We start from the raw sequence: 18,623 nt of genomic DNA, 5'->3' as shown, positions 1-18,623 counted from the left end.
TCTCCCAGTCATGAGGTTCTCAGCTCCAGGCTTCCTTTGGGGAGTTTGCAAGTTGCCCCCATGCTTCTGTGGGTTCACAAAATGTGACACAAAACCTAAAAGAAAACTAATTATTAATCATTTTCTCTTGTTGCACACGGACATAGAAGTTCTTCTTTGGGTAGGGTAGAGTTGTGTGGAAGTTGCAACCATAACTAGTTTTGGCGCAGGCTTTAGGAAAACAAATCTCTCTTCCGAGTGGAATATTGCTGACAGTGAAACGGCGAGAGCAGCCGGCACCTTCTCGACCATTTCTATCGATAATGATTTCCCAGTCAGTGTCTCCCGCACCCCTTTGGGAGAGATGTTTGCTAACCTGTCGCACGCCTCACCCCATGAGCGTCCTGCTGTTCCATAATGACCCTCTCTAAGTGGATGGCTGAGACAGCGAAGGCCAGAGGTTGAGCTGCTCAGGCTCTCTAATTGGCAGAATGACACTCTGCCACTTTGGTGGCAGAGCCACTGAGGTGATTGGTATTAGTCAAAGAAGATCAGTTCAAATAAATAAATCAACATTGCTGTAAAATTATAATCCATCATTGAAATTTGACCTTTTCGGGGACAAACAACAACAAACACTTTGGCACGAAAGTGAATGTAAACCACAATGGACTCAATAATCTCTTCGCGTGGGTGAGAGTGGGTGTGCCCGAAAACGGATGCGCATTTTCCACCGTTTAAATGGTCATTATCAATAGTTTATTTCAACATCAGTCATGATAATATGGCAATAACTGCAAAATAAAACCACCTACATTCAAGTGATGCACGCTTTAGCGGTCATAATAATCATAATCAGCGCAATGGAGGAAATCTATACATAGCAAGAAAGTGAAGGGGGAGGAATTCGGGATGGGGAGTGGGTTAACTCAACGCCGGTAATTCTAACCATGGCAACAAAAGTCAGCAAAACCTAAAGGATGTCATAACTCATGACATAAGTTTGCATTATTACTTTCCTTTCTATCTCAGACCATGTTTTAATGTTAATTCCATGATTTTAATGCACATGCCACTTGCACATACAAATGAGAATATACCTGCAAAGCTTTTCTTACAAAACAAATCTCTTACAAAGTTTATTTTAGCTTTTAAATCATTCAACAGTTATGGTCAGTTGTCATGTTGTCATCATTCAGTATAGCGGTGTGCATCATGTTATTTACAAAACATAGTTCATTACGACTCTGTATTCGTGGAACAAGGGGTAGTGTAAGCAAAGTGTTTCATTTCTTATAATGCCGCATGGGGGGAAATAAAATGGAGCATTAAAGCCCTGGCTGAGGCTTTTTTACTTTTCCATGAATCCTTCAACTGGGTAATTGACAACTCTGCAGGGCTAACTTTATTCAGGCAAGAAAAGCAAATATCAGCCATGCACAAAGAAGAGAAGCCCAGAGGGAGCAAAATACCTGCTGAAACACTCAAGCACATATGGCAGCGGTCAACCAGCTTTTATAAAAAGATCTCTGTTCATGTACCGTTTCTACAGTTGCTGATTTCACTTCCTTTTGTTCTTTGCTTTTAAGAAATCATATTTGCAATATTACCAGGTAAAAGTCAGTTTGCTCTGAGAAAACCGTTTGAATTCATCTAAGAAGAAAAAATACGTTTTTTTGGGATCATTCATGAGAGAGTGCGAGGGAAGCATTAACAGACCAGTAATTTCGCAGAACACCATCTTTACTTTGAAACTGGTTCTGGGAAAACGAGTTAAGGTTTAAGCAGCAGCGGCTTCACTGTGGTTCCTCTGTTGTGTTGTGTTTTTGGCACTTCAAACCAAAACACGAACGACCTCCTCAAAAAAAAAAAAAAAAAAAAAAAGCACGTAACTGAACAGAAGAACAGTGTCTAAATCTGAAGAAAAAGACATCAAATTTCCAAAGTGGATTAGCTGATGCTGGGGTCTGGTTCGTAGTCAAGGGAACATATTTGAGTTTAGGAAAATTATTGGGTCTAACCAAACTTGAGAACTGCAAATTACACTTTGGATTTGGTTGTGACAATATAGTCATTTAAATGCTAAGCCACCCCCAGAGAGTTGCTGAGACATTGCATGTAGACACCCTCAAATGACCACATATTTGGCAGAACCCGTATGGGAGGGGTCTGTCAAAAGTGAATCCCCCTCTGAATTCCGCCTGACATGAGGAGAGAAGAATGAGAGCGAAGGAACGGACCAACAACTCCTCATATGTCAAATGAGAAGCTGTGACAACAAGGGACATGTGCCAACCAATCTGACAGCCAACAATCCAAAAGAAGCCCTGACAATCAGTAGGCACTGCAATAAAAACAACAACAAACCTAACCTAACTGGCAAACGTGTTACATTACAACAACAAATTTCAAGGAAAACATCTCGACTACAAATCCTGGCAATTCAAATGAAGCAAAACTATGCCTCTCGCCCGACGTTAGCTGGGAAAGGCTCCAGCTCACCCGTGACACCAATGAGGATAAGCAATATGGAAAATGGATAAAAGTAAAAGTTATCACCCTTTGAAGATGCCTGAAAGACACGTAAGGGAAAGGGAACAGAAAGGTGTTTGCAGAAGGATACCAACCTTACTAGTGTTTAATTATTCATGATTTGTATTGTTAATATTGCACTGACCGATCAGATGATGCACTAAGTTCAATTTCTACTTCTATGCCATTTTCTCTCTGTCATCACGGGTACCCTTCTGTGTTGGCATCAATTAAAACAACTTTTTAAAAAGCCAAAGAAAAAGGCAAATGCTCACTGAACTGAAGTCTTACAAGACTTGCTGACATCTTACATGTCATCAGCAAAACTCCAGGTTTTGTTTGACTCTTGAGGCACATTCATTCCAGAACATTTCAGTTGGGCTCCTAATTGTGCCACTTGTGGAGCGTTCAAGTTTGTAGGTTCCACTGCATTTGAAAGTAAACTACTTCACAGGGAGTTGACCGTCTTACCTTAGCCGATCCTCTTCCTTCTTTCTCAGCTTCATGTCCCGTTGGACAACTTTGAGGACATGTTCGGCCTCGTCGTCTGTCAGGCCAGACAAGTCCACCCTCCGGCCCATCTTTACTGGGCTTGCCACACTGGGCTGCTAGTGGTCCAACACAGGATGATGATGATGATGAAGAAGATGAGGTGGAGGAGGAGAGGCACTAGTATACTGTTGACCTGTACAACCCTGGAGAAAGAAAAAAGGGATAAGTGTAAAATGGAAGTTGGATTTCAAATATTTTGTCATCATTGGAGCTCAAGGAAGAGAGAAGTGCTTCTTAAATGAGTCCATCGTGGTAGAAATGCACTCACTGGCCACAGTGTTAGTTACATCTGTACAACCTAAAGAAATTCAATATTAGAGCTGGTAAATTGCTTTAAAATAAAAATAAAAAGTTTTATTTAAAAATACACAACAGTGTTTGTTACTTGATTTACAAGTTTGTTTTAACATGAACAAAGGTTTGCATGTTTGTTTTTGTAAAACCACTTTTTCTAGACAGAAAACTATGTACCAAGTAATTTGAATTTAGGATGTTTTGTAAAGCGTAAATGAAGACAGAATACTATGATTCAACCTACATTCAATTGATAACACTACAAAGACCAGATATTTAAATGTTCAAACTAATGAAAGTTATTGATTTTTTGCAAATACTTTGTCATTTGATGCCTGCAAAACACATCCCAAAAAAAACGAAGGGAATGTTGAGGAATGCTGAGAAACACCTGTTTGGAACATTTCACAGGTGAGGTTAATTGGAAACAAGTAAGTGTCATGATTAGGTATAAAAGGAGCTTCGCCAAAAACCTCACAAGCAAGGAAGGGGCGAGGTTTACCACTTTGTGAGCACAAGCATGAGCAAGTAGTCCAAAAGTTTAATAACATTTCTCAACGTACAATTGCAAGGAATTTAGGAATTTCGTGATCGACCGTCCATAATATCATCAAAGCTTTGAGAGAATATAGGAAAAAAACTGCACATAAGCGGCAAGACCGAAAAACAACATTGAATGCTTGTGACCTTCGATCTCTCAGGCGGCACTGCATTAAAAACTGCCATCATTGTATAAAGAACATTGCCATGAAGACTCAAAAATACTTCAGAAAACCATTATCAGTTTACAAAGAGTGTCGCAACATCTACAAATGTAAGCTAAAACTCTACCATGCAAAGCGAAAGCCATATATAAACAACACCCACAAACACTGCCGGCTTCCCTGGGCCTGAGCTCATCTGAGATGGACTATGCGGTGCTGTGGTCTGACGAGTCCACATTTCAAATTGTTTTGGAAATCATGGCCATTGTGTCCTCCAGGCCAATGAGGAAAAGGACCGTCTGAATTGCTACATCTGCAAAGTTCAAAAGCCATTATCTGTGATTTTATCATTCAAATTCCATTAATTCTGAAATGCACATACAGGTTTTGGAACAACAAACTGTATGCTGCCATCCAAGCAACGTCCTTTTCAGGGACATCCTTGCTTATTTCAGCAAGACAATGCCAAGCCACATTCTGTATGTGTAAGAGTACTACACTGGCCTGCCAGCAGTCCAGCCTCATCTCCCATCGAAAACGTGTGTTGCATTATGAAGCATAAAAAACAATAAGGGAGACCCCAGACTGTTGAGCAACTCAAGCAAGAATGAGAAAGAATTCCACTGGCAAAGCTTCAAAAATGAGTGTCCTCAGTTCCCAAACACTTATTGAGTGTGGTTTAAAGGAAAGGGTATTTTAGGGCCCAGCTAATTTAAATTGGTAGATATTAGCCCTTTTTAAAAAAATAAAAAATAAATAAATAAATACAAAATCCGCTTTTGTTTACACATTACAACATAAGAGAAAGACAAAACAAATGGATCTATTTTTGCCAATTCTTCTCTCTGTTGGAAAGTTTAAACTAATACTGAAGGACAACGTATTGTAAAAGTGTCAAATGTTCTGCCTGTAATTCAAATCTTTTTTTGTTGTCAGCGTTAAGGGACCAAAAAAGCTACTTGACTTGTTATATATATTTTTTGATTAATCAGTTAGGAGAATTTTACTCTGCAAAGTGTGAGAATCGGCCTCACAAAATCCATATCCCTCTGGCCCTAAGGCTTTCATTGAATGCTGGTGATTTTAAAAGGGAAAAAACTGTGCTCATGCAGAGTCAATCTTGTAATTTTAATTGAAAATAGAAAATTAGTTTTAAGGATATTTTTTGTCTATGTTTTTATGATTTTAATAGATACAGTAAATGGAGATTGTGTTCTTGTAATCCTTGCAATTGTAAAGGTATAATTTTTAATACAGCTCTAGTATTGCATCTCATTGAATTGTGCAGGTTTACCTTCTGTTCTGGCCAGTGAGTTATTTATCAGGATGGGGGAGATGGATGGAAGAAAGGGGAGGAAGTGAAGGAAGGATGATGGCAAGCACACAGAAAACACAAGAGGAAGGGCGCTGTACAGACAGATGATTCCATGGCCAAAAGTAGAAGGTCCATTAACCACAGTGTCCAAACAAGATGAGAGTGCACTTGCAGAGTGATGATGACTCAGAAGGCCAGACAGTTTTGCCTGATCTATTATTGGGCCTATAGCTTCATCGATGAAGCGCCTCCCCTATAAACATATGATACTCATACCTCAAATTGTCCAATCTTAGAGGAAACTATACTGTGGTTAAAAATTTTTTTTAAAAAAATTTAAAAAAATTGAAAAAGGTAATAAATATATCAATTGAAAATGAACACTTGACTTTGGTGTATTTGGCCACTTTTTAACCTTCCCATCTCCATTCATTTTGTATTAAGCCATTAGCCTCTAATGGACTGTGTGGAGCATCTCGGCACTCAAGTCAAAATGCTTTAAATTGACCAAGTGGTGTCGTTTTGCAGAGAAAGCATCTCTAAATAGTGTTTCTCAAGGCATCATCCTATTTCAGCCTCACAGATTTCTCCACCGGGAGCTTATGTGAGTCATTTGTTTCGGTTGGGAGTATTAGCGTAATGGCAAACCCACAAGGACACACGCGCACGCACATAAGGAGTGAGGGAGCTTTTGAAACATTGTCAGCTCTGGAGCAGATAAAAGCGGCAACATCTCAGCATATCAGGTATCAGGCAGCGCGCGGTGTAAATAAGGACGGTCACAGTGGCATTCACACGCGCGCCTCGCTCAGCCGCTGTGATGAGAGACTTTGCCCTTTGCCTTGGGAAAAGGCCAACTCTGACAGCCATATTTCACAAGTGTTACACACTTGGTGACATGTGCAAGTAAACAGTTAGCTCGGACAGCCAAGCGCCGGCGGTATATTGTAAAAATCAAGCTAAAACCCATGACGTCATGAAAAAAAATAGCGGGGGAAGGACATTTGCAGACATTTTATTTCTGGGAGGGATAATGATTACTTTTAATTGTATAATCTGTCTGAATGTTTGAATTGCTGGAGTGGAGGGCTGTGTTGATGTAGCTGAACCTCCGCTAGCTGACATCATGTTCTTCTTTTGACAGTTAACAAGTTGGGTAATTGGGTCATTTCCGCTAATGTGCTCCATCTTGAATCAGTTCCACACAATGGACCAAATTCTTAAAGATCACTTAATCGATTATTATTCCTATCCAGATTCACTACAAATTGCTCTAAATTCATTTCTGGGAAATGCTAAAGAATTATAGGAATTAAGCTGAAGACTATAACTCTGGCTGACAATGTTTAAAGAAATCCCCACGTGAAAATGTAGCCCCTAGAGTGAGGGTGTCAAACTCATTTTGAGCCACATTGTAGTTATGATTTCCCTCAGAGGGCCACTAGAAGAGTGATATGTTTAATCACCAAATCATATTACCATTACACAACAAATTGAGGGATAACCTGTTTTGAAATCAGAAGACAAGGATAATAGTATTGTTTAAGTTACTGTAGCAGAAGAGTTTGGTAACAGAAAAATGCAATATCACAACATTATTGTTAATTATTATAGCAATTTGGAATTTGGGTACAGATTTTAGCGCAAATCACGGAAGTTGACGAGCATGATTTGCTTTTGCAAAAAATGATGTGGCGGGGTGCATCTGGCACCCGGGCCTTGCGTTTGACACCTATGCCCTAGAGGCTGTGAGCAGTATAAGGCATGTTGATGGATACTTGGTAAATACTATGATCCTCAAAAAATACCATTACACCATTGTCTTCCTGCCTGTATCTTCCCTCTTAGCATTTTTTATTGAAGATTAGCATTAGTGTCTCACAGCTTTGTTAGCCAAAGTAGTTACGGTTACTGCTATCAGTCCCCTCTAGTGAAGTGCACATCGATACACAGCAGCTTCATAGAGTAATGAGAGGACCAAGCAGTCCAGCAGGGTACAGTCACCATGACAACATGAAAGGATCATGCTGGAAGAAGTGATCGCAAGTCTGACAACTTATTCAAATGAGTGTGAGGTTTGTATAACAGGTTTAAGGAAGACTATGGATTTATTTTCATATATACGACAAGGCTCATACACAAAACTAATTAAGTAGAGCTATCCGGTTGTCAGCATATAAGAGTAAAGGAAATCACAAACTAAATGGAAAAAAAAAAAAAAAAAAAAAGTCAAGCTACTATTGCACCCGAAAACAAACCGTTTTTTCTGAGTGCAGAAAAGTCAGAAGCATAACAGCAAACATCTCTCCCCAATATTTTGTGCAAATAGAAATAGTTTTATTTTATTTTTTTTTTTACATAATTTGATTTTTTTTTAAAAAAGCAAGCGTTTGTTTCTTTCATAAGTTCATTTGGGGACCAATCAGGGTTCACGCTGCCCGTTCGCCACCTCGCCAATTCAAACAAGATGTGGTGAAGCAAATATTGCCCACCTTCTCCACGCTGGTGAATCAGAATTGCCTGCGTCAAAACTCAAAAGCCCTTCCTGATAAAAGTTAAATTGACAGCGCACAGTCTGTGAACGGTGTTGATGATTTGGTCTCCCCCCCACCCCACCCACCCCACTCACTTCGTAAAATGCTTCAATCCGCCATCCAGCCGCTGCTGACTAAGCAATCAGGCTTATAGGCTTTCCCAGTTGTGGGGCGCAGCACAATCGGAGAAGACGAGACCAGATGCCGCTTGTCGCCAAATTGGAGCATGCATATTTACTACTGCGAAGTACATTTCAAGTGTTGATGGACAATGTGTCCTGCAATTCACATTAGTTCTCGCAGCTAGCTAGCTGCCTTCTTCATCAATGCACAAGTCTCTAATCCCACTTTAGACGTCATGGCAAGCGGCGGTGGCGCTGGCTCGAAGCAGGGCCGTATGTAGCTAGCAAGTCATTTGGGGGCCCAAGGGAAACATAGTCATCCTGCCGCCCCCCTACGTAATTTAGATGACTTTGTCCTCCTCTTGAAATATGTTAAAATTATCTGACAGCTAAAATGATCCTACTATTATTTAGCACCAAAGATTTTAGAATATTAATGTTTATCTTCAACTAAAGCGTTTGAATTTGAGAAAATTCTATACACATAAACACACGTGATGTTGTGGTGAAATACACAAGTGTGGCTCGGAGATATTTATAATGTTCAGCCACATTGACTAAGAGCTTTCACGACTCAGTGCCAACCCTGCCAAATGATAGATCATTTAGCCATAAGACTCATAATTTATTTCATGTTTTCACTCTAAGCTAAGGGCAAATTCTAAAACACATATGACACATGTTCTGGAAAGTAAATGAAAAGTCCCATTAGGGATATTAAATTCACTACATTTCACCATGTGGGTGAGAAAGGATGCCAACAACACACCAGTGGCTGGCCAGGAAAACAATGAAGATTGTTAGACAATTTTTCCCAAGGCCTAAGGTTTCAGAAGCCCCCCAAAATTCAGTTTTTTAAACATCAACAACAACAGAGGATCATGTCACAAGTGCTGACATAGCATTCTCTCTCAGATTTGAACACGCCATGTGTAGTTGAATTAATCACTTGTGATTGCAGCAACTTCAGCACAAATTAATATATGTTTAAATCATACTTGCAGTCTGACAAGCTTGGCGGTGAGAGAGATAAAATGAGGTCACACGGAGCCATTTCCCAGGAGGCCTTACAATTGTTAATGGCTTTAGATAATGGAGAATTCGCACAAGAAACACCGGCCAGCGCTAAAGCGTACACAGGACGCCGGACCTGATAAAATGGCAGGTGCAGCCAAGCACTAAATGAACTGCTTGTTTGGGCACTCTCTCGGGTCAGCTGGTGAGAGTCACAGGGTTAGGGTACACTGAGAGCAGCACTGTGAGGACGTCTTCACGCTTTCAGCAAAATGACTTTAAGATCCTATTTACAGGACATAAAAGATGTAGCAAAACAGAGTTTTGGTAGCAGGATGAAATGACGTGATTAATTGAGGCATGGTGAGAAACAGCCAATGACCAACCTTGGCAATTAAGGAACGAGTCATTGATTTCATTGATTTTGAAAGCTATCCAACACTGGCATAGCCGAGGAAGATGACTTCCCTTTTAAGTCCAATACCAGTCAAACCTTCGGAAAATATTGTGCAGTATTAACAAATGAACCCTATTGATTTCATGTAATACAAGGGTGTTGAGGAGGTCAAACTCTGGAGGTGTTAGGCCCAAGTTTATGTCAAGCCTTATTGTCCTGTGCCAGATTTCGATTCACATTAGAGTATTGCTGTACAGTGCATAACATGGACATGGTAGCTGTCATCAAAGTATGAGCATGTCCATGAAAGAGTGAAACCTGCCTTTTCTGCCCTCTCCCAATCTTCTGGCTTCAAAATCTCAGCACCAGCCCTCATGTGTGGAGTTTGCATGTTTTCCCTTGTTTTAAAGAGAATTGAAGATTCTAAATTGTCCACATGTGTGACTGGGAATGGTTGTTTGTATTGTGCCCCAAGATTGACAGACAACCAGCCATGGGTGTAACCAGCATCTCGCTCAAAGTCAGCTGGGATTGGCTCCAGCTCACCCGCAACTCTAATGAGGACAAGCTGTCTCGAAAAGGGAGGGATGGTTGTTTGGATTTTTGTTTTCAATTTGACCAGTCTCCTTCACAACTTGAAGTTAGTTCAGATCAAAAGGACAAATCACAACATGTTTTTGGCACCACTCAAACAACTTTCTAGCCCCAAACTAATTGTCAGGCATCAAGGTCTAATATCTTAAGCAAGGGCCCAAAGGATTTACTTTGACATGCAATTAAAACTTCTCACATTGTGTTGTGTCTTTTGTCAGCAGTCAAGAATTAGTGATGTAAAAAAAAAAAAACACTTTGTCTTTGTCTTCACTGCCTTCCACCTGCCTGGTACGGCAGTCACCATCGCTTTATTTGTTCACCGTGACAAGTCAAAAAAAAAAAAAAAGGGGCATTGTACTTATTATTCTTATTAAGTCCACCAAGGAGATTATGTCACACGCGTCTGCTGCTTTCCTCCTTTCTTTCTGTTGGCATGTCTGTCAGCGGGATTACACGAAAACGGATTTCCACAAAACTCGGTTCAGGGTTGCAAGGGCCAAGAAAGAATGTCATCAGGTTTTGTGCAGGTCAGTTGCAAAAACACAGACTGAACTTAATCTACACTCCCAACATTAGATAAACCTTCACAATGGAATGTAGCAAAACACAAGGCAAACTGAATTTACCCTCACTTGCACAATCTAATGAGATAGACTTGCTTTTTGTCTCCCACTCGCTTTATTAATGTGACAGGTTTACATTTTAAAATGTGATTTTTTTTGCTGTTGTTTACATTGTCCGAAACTGCATTGCACTCACACGTACATACATACACAACATTAAAAGTATATTTTATCTGAATACGTTATTGAGTCATGATGCAAGTGATAACGATAACCACCACAATACAAATACAAGCTTGGTAATTGGATGACAAATACTGCATGTGTCGCCACTACGCAGTGATGGCAGCGTGTTGTCAACAGGTACACAAGCATCACAAACAAATCAACTGTGTGCCTTGCTCACCTAAATCTCCACAAACACTCCATGCACCGGATTTCCAGCTTGCATTCCTGAGGGATGAGGGTTTATTCTTCTGAAACAAAACATGACTTTGTTTTTCTTACAAGCTGCAGCTCATTAAACCAATTTAGAAAGCAATTTGAAAATACATCGCTCCACGCCATGGGCATTTAATGGTTATTTTCACACGCCCCCTTGCGAAATGACGCATTTTTATCTTACTTTTTCTTTTTTTTTTTTTGTTTTAAAGCAGCATTCGTGCATTGGATCCACACTTCCATATTGACATAATGAGAGCGTGTAACATCGGCGTGATTTTACCTTGGGGAAGAAAAAAAAAAAGAAAGGGTAACGTCAGTGTGCTCTATCGCACTTAAAAGGGAAAAGGGGGAGAAAAAAAAAAGTAAAACTCCCTTCACTGATTTTACATGTATCTGCATGCAAAGATGCAATGACAAGCAGAACCCAAGCTCTAGTTGCAGGCGTGCTAGGAAGCAATACACACATACACTCACACCTATGCGTCCATAGCGCAGCGACTTGTTGTGGATCACTTACGCGGGATCAGCCGGTACCGGTGGACCGCCAGTCACACTCTCCCCGCCTGCTCTTCCTGGCCGGTGTTAACTTCCACAACACCTGCCTGCCCCCCTCCTCGGATAATTTGCTCAACCTCCCCCACCCTCGGCTGTTCGCCTTATAATTTCTCCCTCAAAGAGAGCCAGACGCTTGCAGAACTGAATGGGTGATCACGAGGTTTGTATTACGCAGAGGAGGAGGAGGAGGAGAGGAGAGGAGAGGAGAGGAGAGGAGGGGAGGGGAGGGGAGGGGGGGGGGTAAGAGGGAGGCAAGGCGAGGTGAGAGTGGGGGCTGGAACACAACCTGTTTACCGGTTCGTTGAGTGGTTGTGCGCCATAAAGAGGCTGGAAAGCACATGCTACTGGTCAGAGGGGAAAAAAAGAGGGGGGGAACAGGGGGCTGATGTGATGAATGTTGGCACCTGTGCTCAAAAATGTTGGCACTGCATAAGGAAGAGGGGGAGGGAAAAGGAGTAGGCTACGTTGGCTGTCTGTTCCATTCACAAAGACAGTCACAGTGCAATTAGCCTCCAGGCAGAGATGAAAACATCCCAATTAATCCTGCACCAATGTGTCACTTTTAGATCATGTTGGAGAGGACTCAGGCTTCAATTAAAACATCAACGCACTGTCTAGCTATCCATCTTTCTAAATATGGAAATTAATATGTCCAGCTCGAGCAAATGACTGACGAAGAGAGATGGGATCGCAAAAAACATTGAAGTTGGCGATTCTTTGCCACCCATCAAGCAATCCGCGAAACGTTTGGGGAAGGTCACATGACCAAACCCGGTAGGCAGGTTAGCTGACTTTCTGTGTATGCTGCGCTACCGAGCCTAACTACGGTTTGATTACATAATTGTTGGACGCCGAAGTTGGTTTTATGGCTGGTGTCTTCGGACAAACGTTAAATACGTGTATATAATTTACTTACACAAATACGATATGACATATGTAAATATGAAAAAACAAAGCCTAAACATCGAACATTGTAATCTTATTATTATTTTTAATAGAACCACAAAAACATGACGCAATTGTCAAGGAACAAACAGATTGCCACTAAGAGTGGAAACAGGCAATAACAAAGGAGAGAATGAGGATATTTTGACAGGCTGTTGGCCATGATCGATCACCTCATTCACTGACTGTACCTGTGCATTTTGGCGATAGAGATTCTAAGATAGTTAAGGCATCTCCAACTTTACAACTATTATTGTAAAACCCAATATTTACTGTATTAGTACAGCTTGGAGGTGCCATGGTGGCCACATTCCAGCTAAGTCTCTTTTGCACTTAAAATCAGGAAACGTAGTTATTTTACAGTATTTGACCAATAGGGTCAGTTTGAAGTTGTATTTTTTGTGAGGGGGCAGGGGTGTTAGCAAGCTACAGACCCATCTCAAATCTCCCTTTCATAGCCAAGATTGTTGAGAAAGTTATTTCTAATCAACGCAGCAATTTCTTGAACTTAAATGAACTTTTTGACAAATTTCAATCAGGTTTCCGAACTTATCACCGTACAGAATCTGCTCTTATCAAAGTGCTAAATGATATAAGGTTGAATACTGACTCGGTATAGGTGTCAATTCTGGTCTTGTTGGACCTCAGTGCGGGTTTTGATACGGTAGATCATAATATACTGCTGAACAGGTTGCAAACGTGAGTAAGACTAAATGGGACAGTCCTTAAATGGTTCAGGTCCTACCTGGAGCAAATGAGTTATTTTGTAACCATTGGAAGTGTTGAATCTCATCGAATGACAATGACCTATGGGGTCCCTCAAGGGTCAGTTCTTGGACCCCTCCTGTTCAGCCTGTATAATCTAGCCTTGGGTCAAATTCTTCAGAACTTTAATTTTGACTATCATAGCTATGCAGATGACACACAGTTATATCAAGCAGTGTCTCCAGATGACTACACTTTAATTGAGGTGTTGTGTCACTGTCTCAAACAGATAAATAACCGGATGAGCCAACATTTTCTTCAATTAAACCACAACAAAACTGAGATAATTGTATTTGGCAATAAAGAAAAGAGGATTGCTGTCAGTAAATACCTGGAGTCACTCTCTTTAAAAACCAAAGACCAAGTCCGAAACCTTGGTGTTCTGATAAGATTCCGACCTGACTTTCAACAGTTATATCAATTACTAAAACTGCCCTCTACCATATAAAGTACATATCCAGAGTGAAGGCTTGCATGTGCCAAGCAGACCAGGAGAAGCTCATCCATGCTTTTATCTCAAGTAGACTTGACTTTTGTAATGGTCTTCTGAGCGGACTCCCCAAAAAGAGCATTAAACAGCTGCAGCTCATTCAGAATGCTGCAGCTCGGGTTCTGACAAGAACAAAAAGGTCAGAACATATTACTCCAATTCTAAATTCTTTTCACTGGCTTCCAGTCAGCTTTATAATAGATTTTAAAGTTCTGCTACTGGTCTATAAATCATTAAACAGTTTAGGTCCTGAATACATAAAAGAAATGCTAATGGAATATAAACCCAGTAGAGCTCTGAGATCGACAGACTCAGGTCAAATAGTGGCGAACAGAGTACAAAGCAAGCATGGTGAAGCACCATTTAGCTATTATGCTGCACACAAATGGAATAAGTTGCCAACAGAAGTGACGTCTGCCCCAAATGTGTATGTTTTTAAGTCCAGGTAAAAAAAGCTCTTTTTCCCCATGCTTTTTAGAGCATTTCCACTTTTAAATGATATTTCTTGCACTGAATGCCGTTTTAATTGTATTTTATTTTTCTCTCTTTTAAATATTTATAAGCTGTTTTTTTGTGTGTTTTTTTTTTTTTTTTTAAATCCTTTTAATCATGTAAAGCACACGAGTTACCTTGTGTATGAACTGCGCTACATAAATGAATTTGCTTTGCTTTGCAATGGGTGTGCTCGCAAAAACGCAACAAATGATTAACACCTCTTAAATCACGCCTTCTGAGTGCTGTCGCTAAAATCGACAAGTCAAAGCAACAGGAAGTATTTGACTTGGGCAAAGAGGATTCAAACTTGATACAGTATGCTTGTTGTTTTCATTGTTTGGAAATTCAAACAAAATGTACATGCTCTACTAAACTAAACTAAAAAGAGACAACACAGATTAGAATTTGGTGAATATGTGCTGGAACAGCTGTTTTGATCACTTTATAGGACAGACAAAGGAACAAGGCCAACAGTGTGTCATTAATCCCCCTGGTCACAAGGACATTTCTGCAATCTTAAACCAACTTTTGCTCACAAATATATTGTGTTCTAAATCGTATTAAGAATGGCGGCACGGCGGCGACTGGTTAGCACGTCTGCCTCAGAGTTCCGAGGACCCGGATTCAAATCTGGCCTCGCCTGCGTGGAGTTTGCATGTTCTCCCCGTGCCTGCGAGGGTTTTCTCCGGGTACTCCGGTTTCCTCCCTCATCCCAAAAACATGCATGCTACAACCCCAATTCCAACGAAGTTGGGACGTTGTGTTAAACATAAATAAAAGCAAAATACAATGATTTGCAAATCATGTTCAACCTATATTTAATTGAATACACTACAAAGACAAGATATGTAATGTTCAAATATGTAATGTTGGGGATGTAGGTTAATTGAAGAGTCTAAATTGCCAGTAGGTGTGAATGTGAGTGCAAATGGTTGTTTGTTTCGATGTGCCCTGTGATTGACTGGCGACCAGTTCAGGGTGTACCCCGCCTCTCGCCCAGAGAGAGCTGGGATAGGCGCCAGCACACACATGACCCTAGTGAGGATAAGTGGTTCAGAAAATGGATGGATGGATCTTATTAAAAACCTCATGCTTTACTGCTGAGTCACTTACAATATGAACCCTTTGGGGGACACTTCATCTGAGGTGAGAAGAAGCAAGCCATGATTTATGTTATACTTCTATTTGTGTGAAAATCGGACGATGGCACACTGTATATAAAAAAAGGCCCTCAACCCGTGCGGAACTTCCAGTTTCCTTTCTAATGGCCAGCAGGGAGCGATCTTATTGAGTGACAATAACTCTGTGTTGTTGTTTTATATCATAGTAAGAAGTGCTTGACTAAGTACCAATAAATATTAAATATTCTAACAAAATGACAGCAATATTTACAGGTGCACCACACTTGTCTAAGAGGAAGTGCTCCTTCACATTCGACATTCGAGCATCCAATGACTGTAGTGATCCCGCTCTGTATAGACGTATATGCACACACCAGCTAGTGACAGGGGTGATGGGGTGTTGTTGACTATCGCTTCCCTCATCTGGGAGGGGGGGGCCGAATCACTTCCTCTGACCACTGAGGTCAAAGGAAAGGACAGAGACACTCTTAGCACTCTTAGTGTTAAATTCTGTTATCTATTGCCAGAAAAAAAAAAAAAAAATCTATCGGTTGCTTGCACGTCGACTTGACTGATTGTTGGCAAGTGGCAATTGCAGTGTGGGAAACAGAGCATCAAATAATTCGTCATTGAGTCTTCATCATCTGCTGAGCTTCAATTCATAGTGAAGAACGAATATATGGGTATGTATATATTTGTAGTCGAACTTCACCATCCAAACTTCCCAAAGGTTGTACAATTTGAAACAAGCAAAAATTTTTTGGGCCAGCATTATTTTTGGCATAGTGTGACAGATTACAGTGTGGCTGATTTAAAATTTTCAGGCATATTGGTAGCCAGTCCAAGTTCACACATCTTGTTTGTTTGTCAGTTTAACCGTAAGTCGCCGCTAGAGCTGTTAGTTGCCTGCCGACACTATTGTGGAAAACATAATTACTGTGATGGGGAAATGCGACGCAATGCACAAATATGATGAGGAGCGTAGGACTTCTTTTGAAACGTCTTATCAGAATGTGAGGAATTGTATTTCTGTCAAGAAAATGGGGCTTTGCAATGCCAGACTTACACTTGATGTGAGAGTTTGGAGTTTGACTGTGGTACAGATTGATTAAGTTTAAGAAAAACTCTTTCGATTTCTGACCAAATCAGAGGTCAACCAGAGTCCCGGAACGGATTAGTTTCCAGAAATAAAACACGTTGATGCGACTAGGACAGACTCAAGACAATTGCTTTAAAGGATTGTGTTAGTAATGCAAAGCTCTCAGCCAGACTTCGCTGTCTTTACTCACCTCCTACTAATTATTTTTTTCTTCCAAAGAGGAAAACCCACAACATAGTGTGTGGTTGCTCTCCACATCCGGACTACATTAGTCACACTAACTCCTCTGTGTTGTGTGTATTTTATGAGTGTTGAACTGTGTGAGTAAATTTGCCTGCTTCTCTTTCGCAACAGTTTAAAAGGGAGGTGTGTGTACGTGTGTGTTAAAGATTTAGCAACACTCACACATATTGCCGGTCGGTCATGAGATCCTTCTAGTAGCCTACAAGAATATGATAAAGTAATAAGTATACAGTGAATCTGATGCTGAGAAGTAAAACTACTCCAATCAATGAAAACACACAAAAGCAAAAGAACATGTTGACAAGACAAATGCAATAAACCATGCAGACAACACGATACGGTCTAAAAAAGACGTGGGGCAGTTCATTGTTGAAGAATGCAAAGAGATTCATTCAGCGCACCTGAGTGTGTACTATTCCTCGTCTCACTGGCGCTGCAGGAAGCGCGTCCACCCCCATTCTCATCCAGACGCATCTTGCTCCTCTCCTCGCCATCAGTGGCATTGTTTGAATACAACTGCTTGCTGCCATGGTAACCGGAGCTGAGAGACGATGGGATATAAATTAGAGATAGGGAGAGGCCGCGACCTGTGCTATATGTGACGCTTGTTCGTGATGTCGTTGTCAGAAAGGCAAATTGACTTTAATAAGAACTTTGCTGCTTAAATCGCTGCTTCATTAATCTGTTCAAGTATGCATGTAAATGGTAAGGTGACACATCCAAAAGATCATTTATAGTCAGTGTGACCCATGCTCCAGTTTTCAAAATCCCTCTCAAAATAATATGAATCAATGGTCAAACCATAAAAAGTACTAAGCCTTTATACTGTAGCTTATTAGCACTCTATACATGTATAATCTTACACCAGCTCCAAAGTGTTAAAGTGCAGCCCAGACCCCGTAATTCCAACTGTGTGTCACTTTTCTATCCCAAGCCATAATCACACTGCTCATGACCCACTTTTAGCTTTCACAGCATATGATTGGCTCGCCTATATTATTTTAAACCACACTGAGGCGTTGATTCCCCCCCCCCCCCCCAGTCACTGACACTTCGAATCTAATTGATTAGCCATAAAATGAACATTCTCTCCCGCAGGAGCATTGTCATCTATATGAAATAAGACATGGACATTTTTTATTATTAAAGGTTGGGAAAAGTGCTGAGACAATTATTAGTGATGAGTTCATTCACAAGCACTCACACTGCTGCACTCTTTCCACATGAATGCATTCGACACCCCTTCTCATTTCACACCAACCACAAATGTGTAAGAACATAGGTTCAAAGAAAGGTTCTGTGATCCATATCATCATTTGCGTCACCATATGAGAGCTGTAACTAAGTCTAATTTTTTTATGTAATATGTACAGTGCCGTGAAAAAGTATCCCCCCCCCCCCTCCCCCCGCACCTCCCCTTTTTTTGTATAGTTTCCCAATTCAATGATTAAGATCATCATACAAATGTAAATATCAAACAAAGATAATCCAAGTAAACAAAAACTGCTGTTTTAAACTGTGATTTTATTTATAAAGGTTAAAAAAAAAAATCAAAGCGACCTGGCCATGTGTGAAAAATGAATTGGCCCCTCAACCTAATACAGTAATTGGTTTACAGTAATTGGTTGTGCCACCCTAAGCAGCAACAAATAAAATCAAGTGTTTTCTATATCTGGCAGTGAGACTTTTAGATCTCTCTGGAGATATTCCTTTCTGAATTGTTTGAATTCAGCACCAATGGAGCTTTTTCTAACACGAACTGCATTGCCATCGGATCCAAGTCCAGACTTTGACTAGGCATCTCCAAAACCTTCATTTTTTATTTTTTTTAAGCCATTCAGAAGTTGACTTGCCTGTGTGTTTTGG

General features: G+C 40.6%; 1 protein-coding gene across 5 annotated transcripts in view; it reads right to left on the bottom strand.

Annotated features, from left to right (window-relative positions):
• The window catches only part of myripb (myosin VIIA and Rab interacting protein b), an 83,637-nt gene extending 71,985 nt beyond the window's left edge, over positions 1-11,652 (bottom strand). For 2 of the 5 annotated variants that reach the window (XM_061666929.1, XM_061666933.1), the window contains exons 1-3: positions 11,562-11,647; positions 11,007-11,076; positions 2,983-3,206 (exon numbers count right to left, since the gene is read on the bottom strand). In XM_061666929.1, coding sequence (XP_061522913.1) covers positions 2,983-3,092 — 110 coding nt within the window. In that variant the 5' untranslated portion in view covers positions 3,093-3,206; positions 11,007-11,076; positions 11,562-11,647. Of the gene's footprint in view, positions 1-2,982; positions 3,207-11,006; positions 11,077-11,561 lie in introns of all 5 variants that reach the window. The other 3 variants (XM_061666931.1, XM_061666930.1, XM_061666932.1) reach the window with 3 other exon arrangements.
• Between the last annotated feature and the right edge of the window lie 6,971 nt (positions 11,653-18,623).

This window comes from Phycodurus eques, chromosome 21 (genome assembly GCF_024500275.1).
Source record: "Phycodurus eques isolate BA_2022a chromosome 21, UOR_Pequ_1.1, whole genome shotgun sequence".
Taxonomy (NCBI): Eukaryota; Metazoa; Chordata; class Actinopteri; order Syngnathiformes; family Syngnathidae; genus Phycodurus; species Phycodurus eques.
The sequence above is the reverse complement of the archived record's forward strand: the minus strand, read 5'-3'. Positions and strand labels throughout refer to the sequence as shown.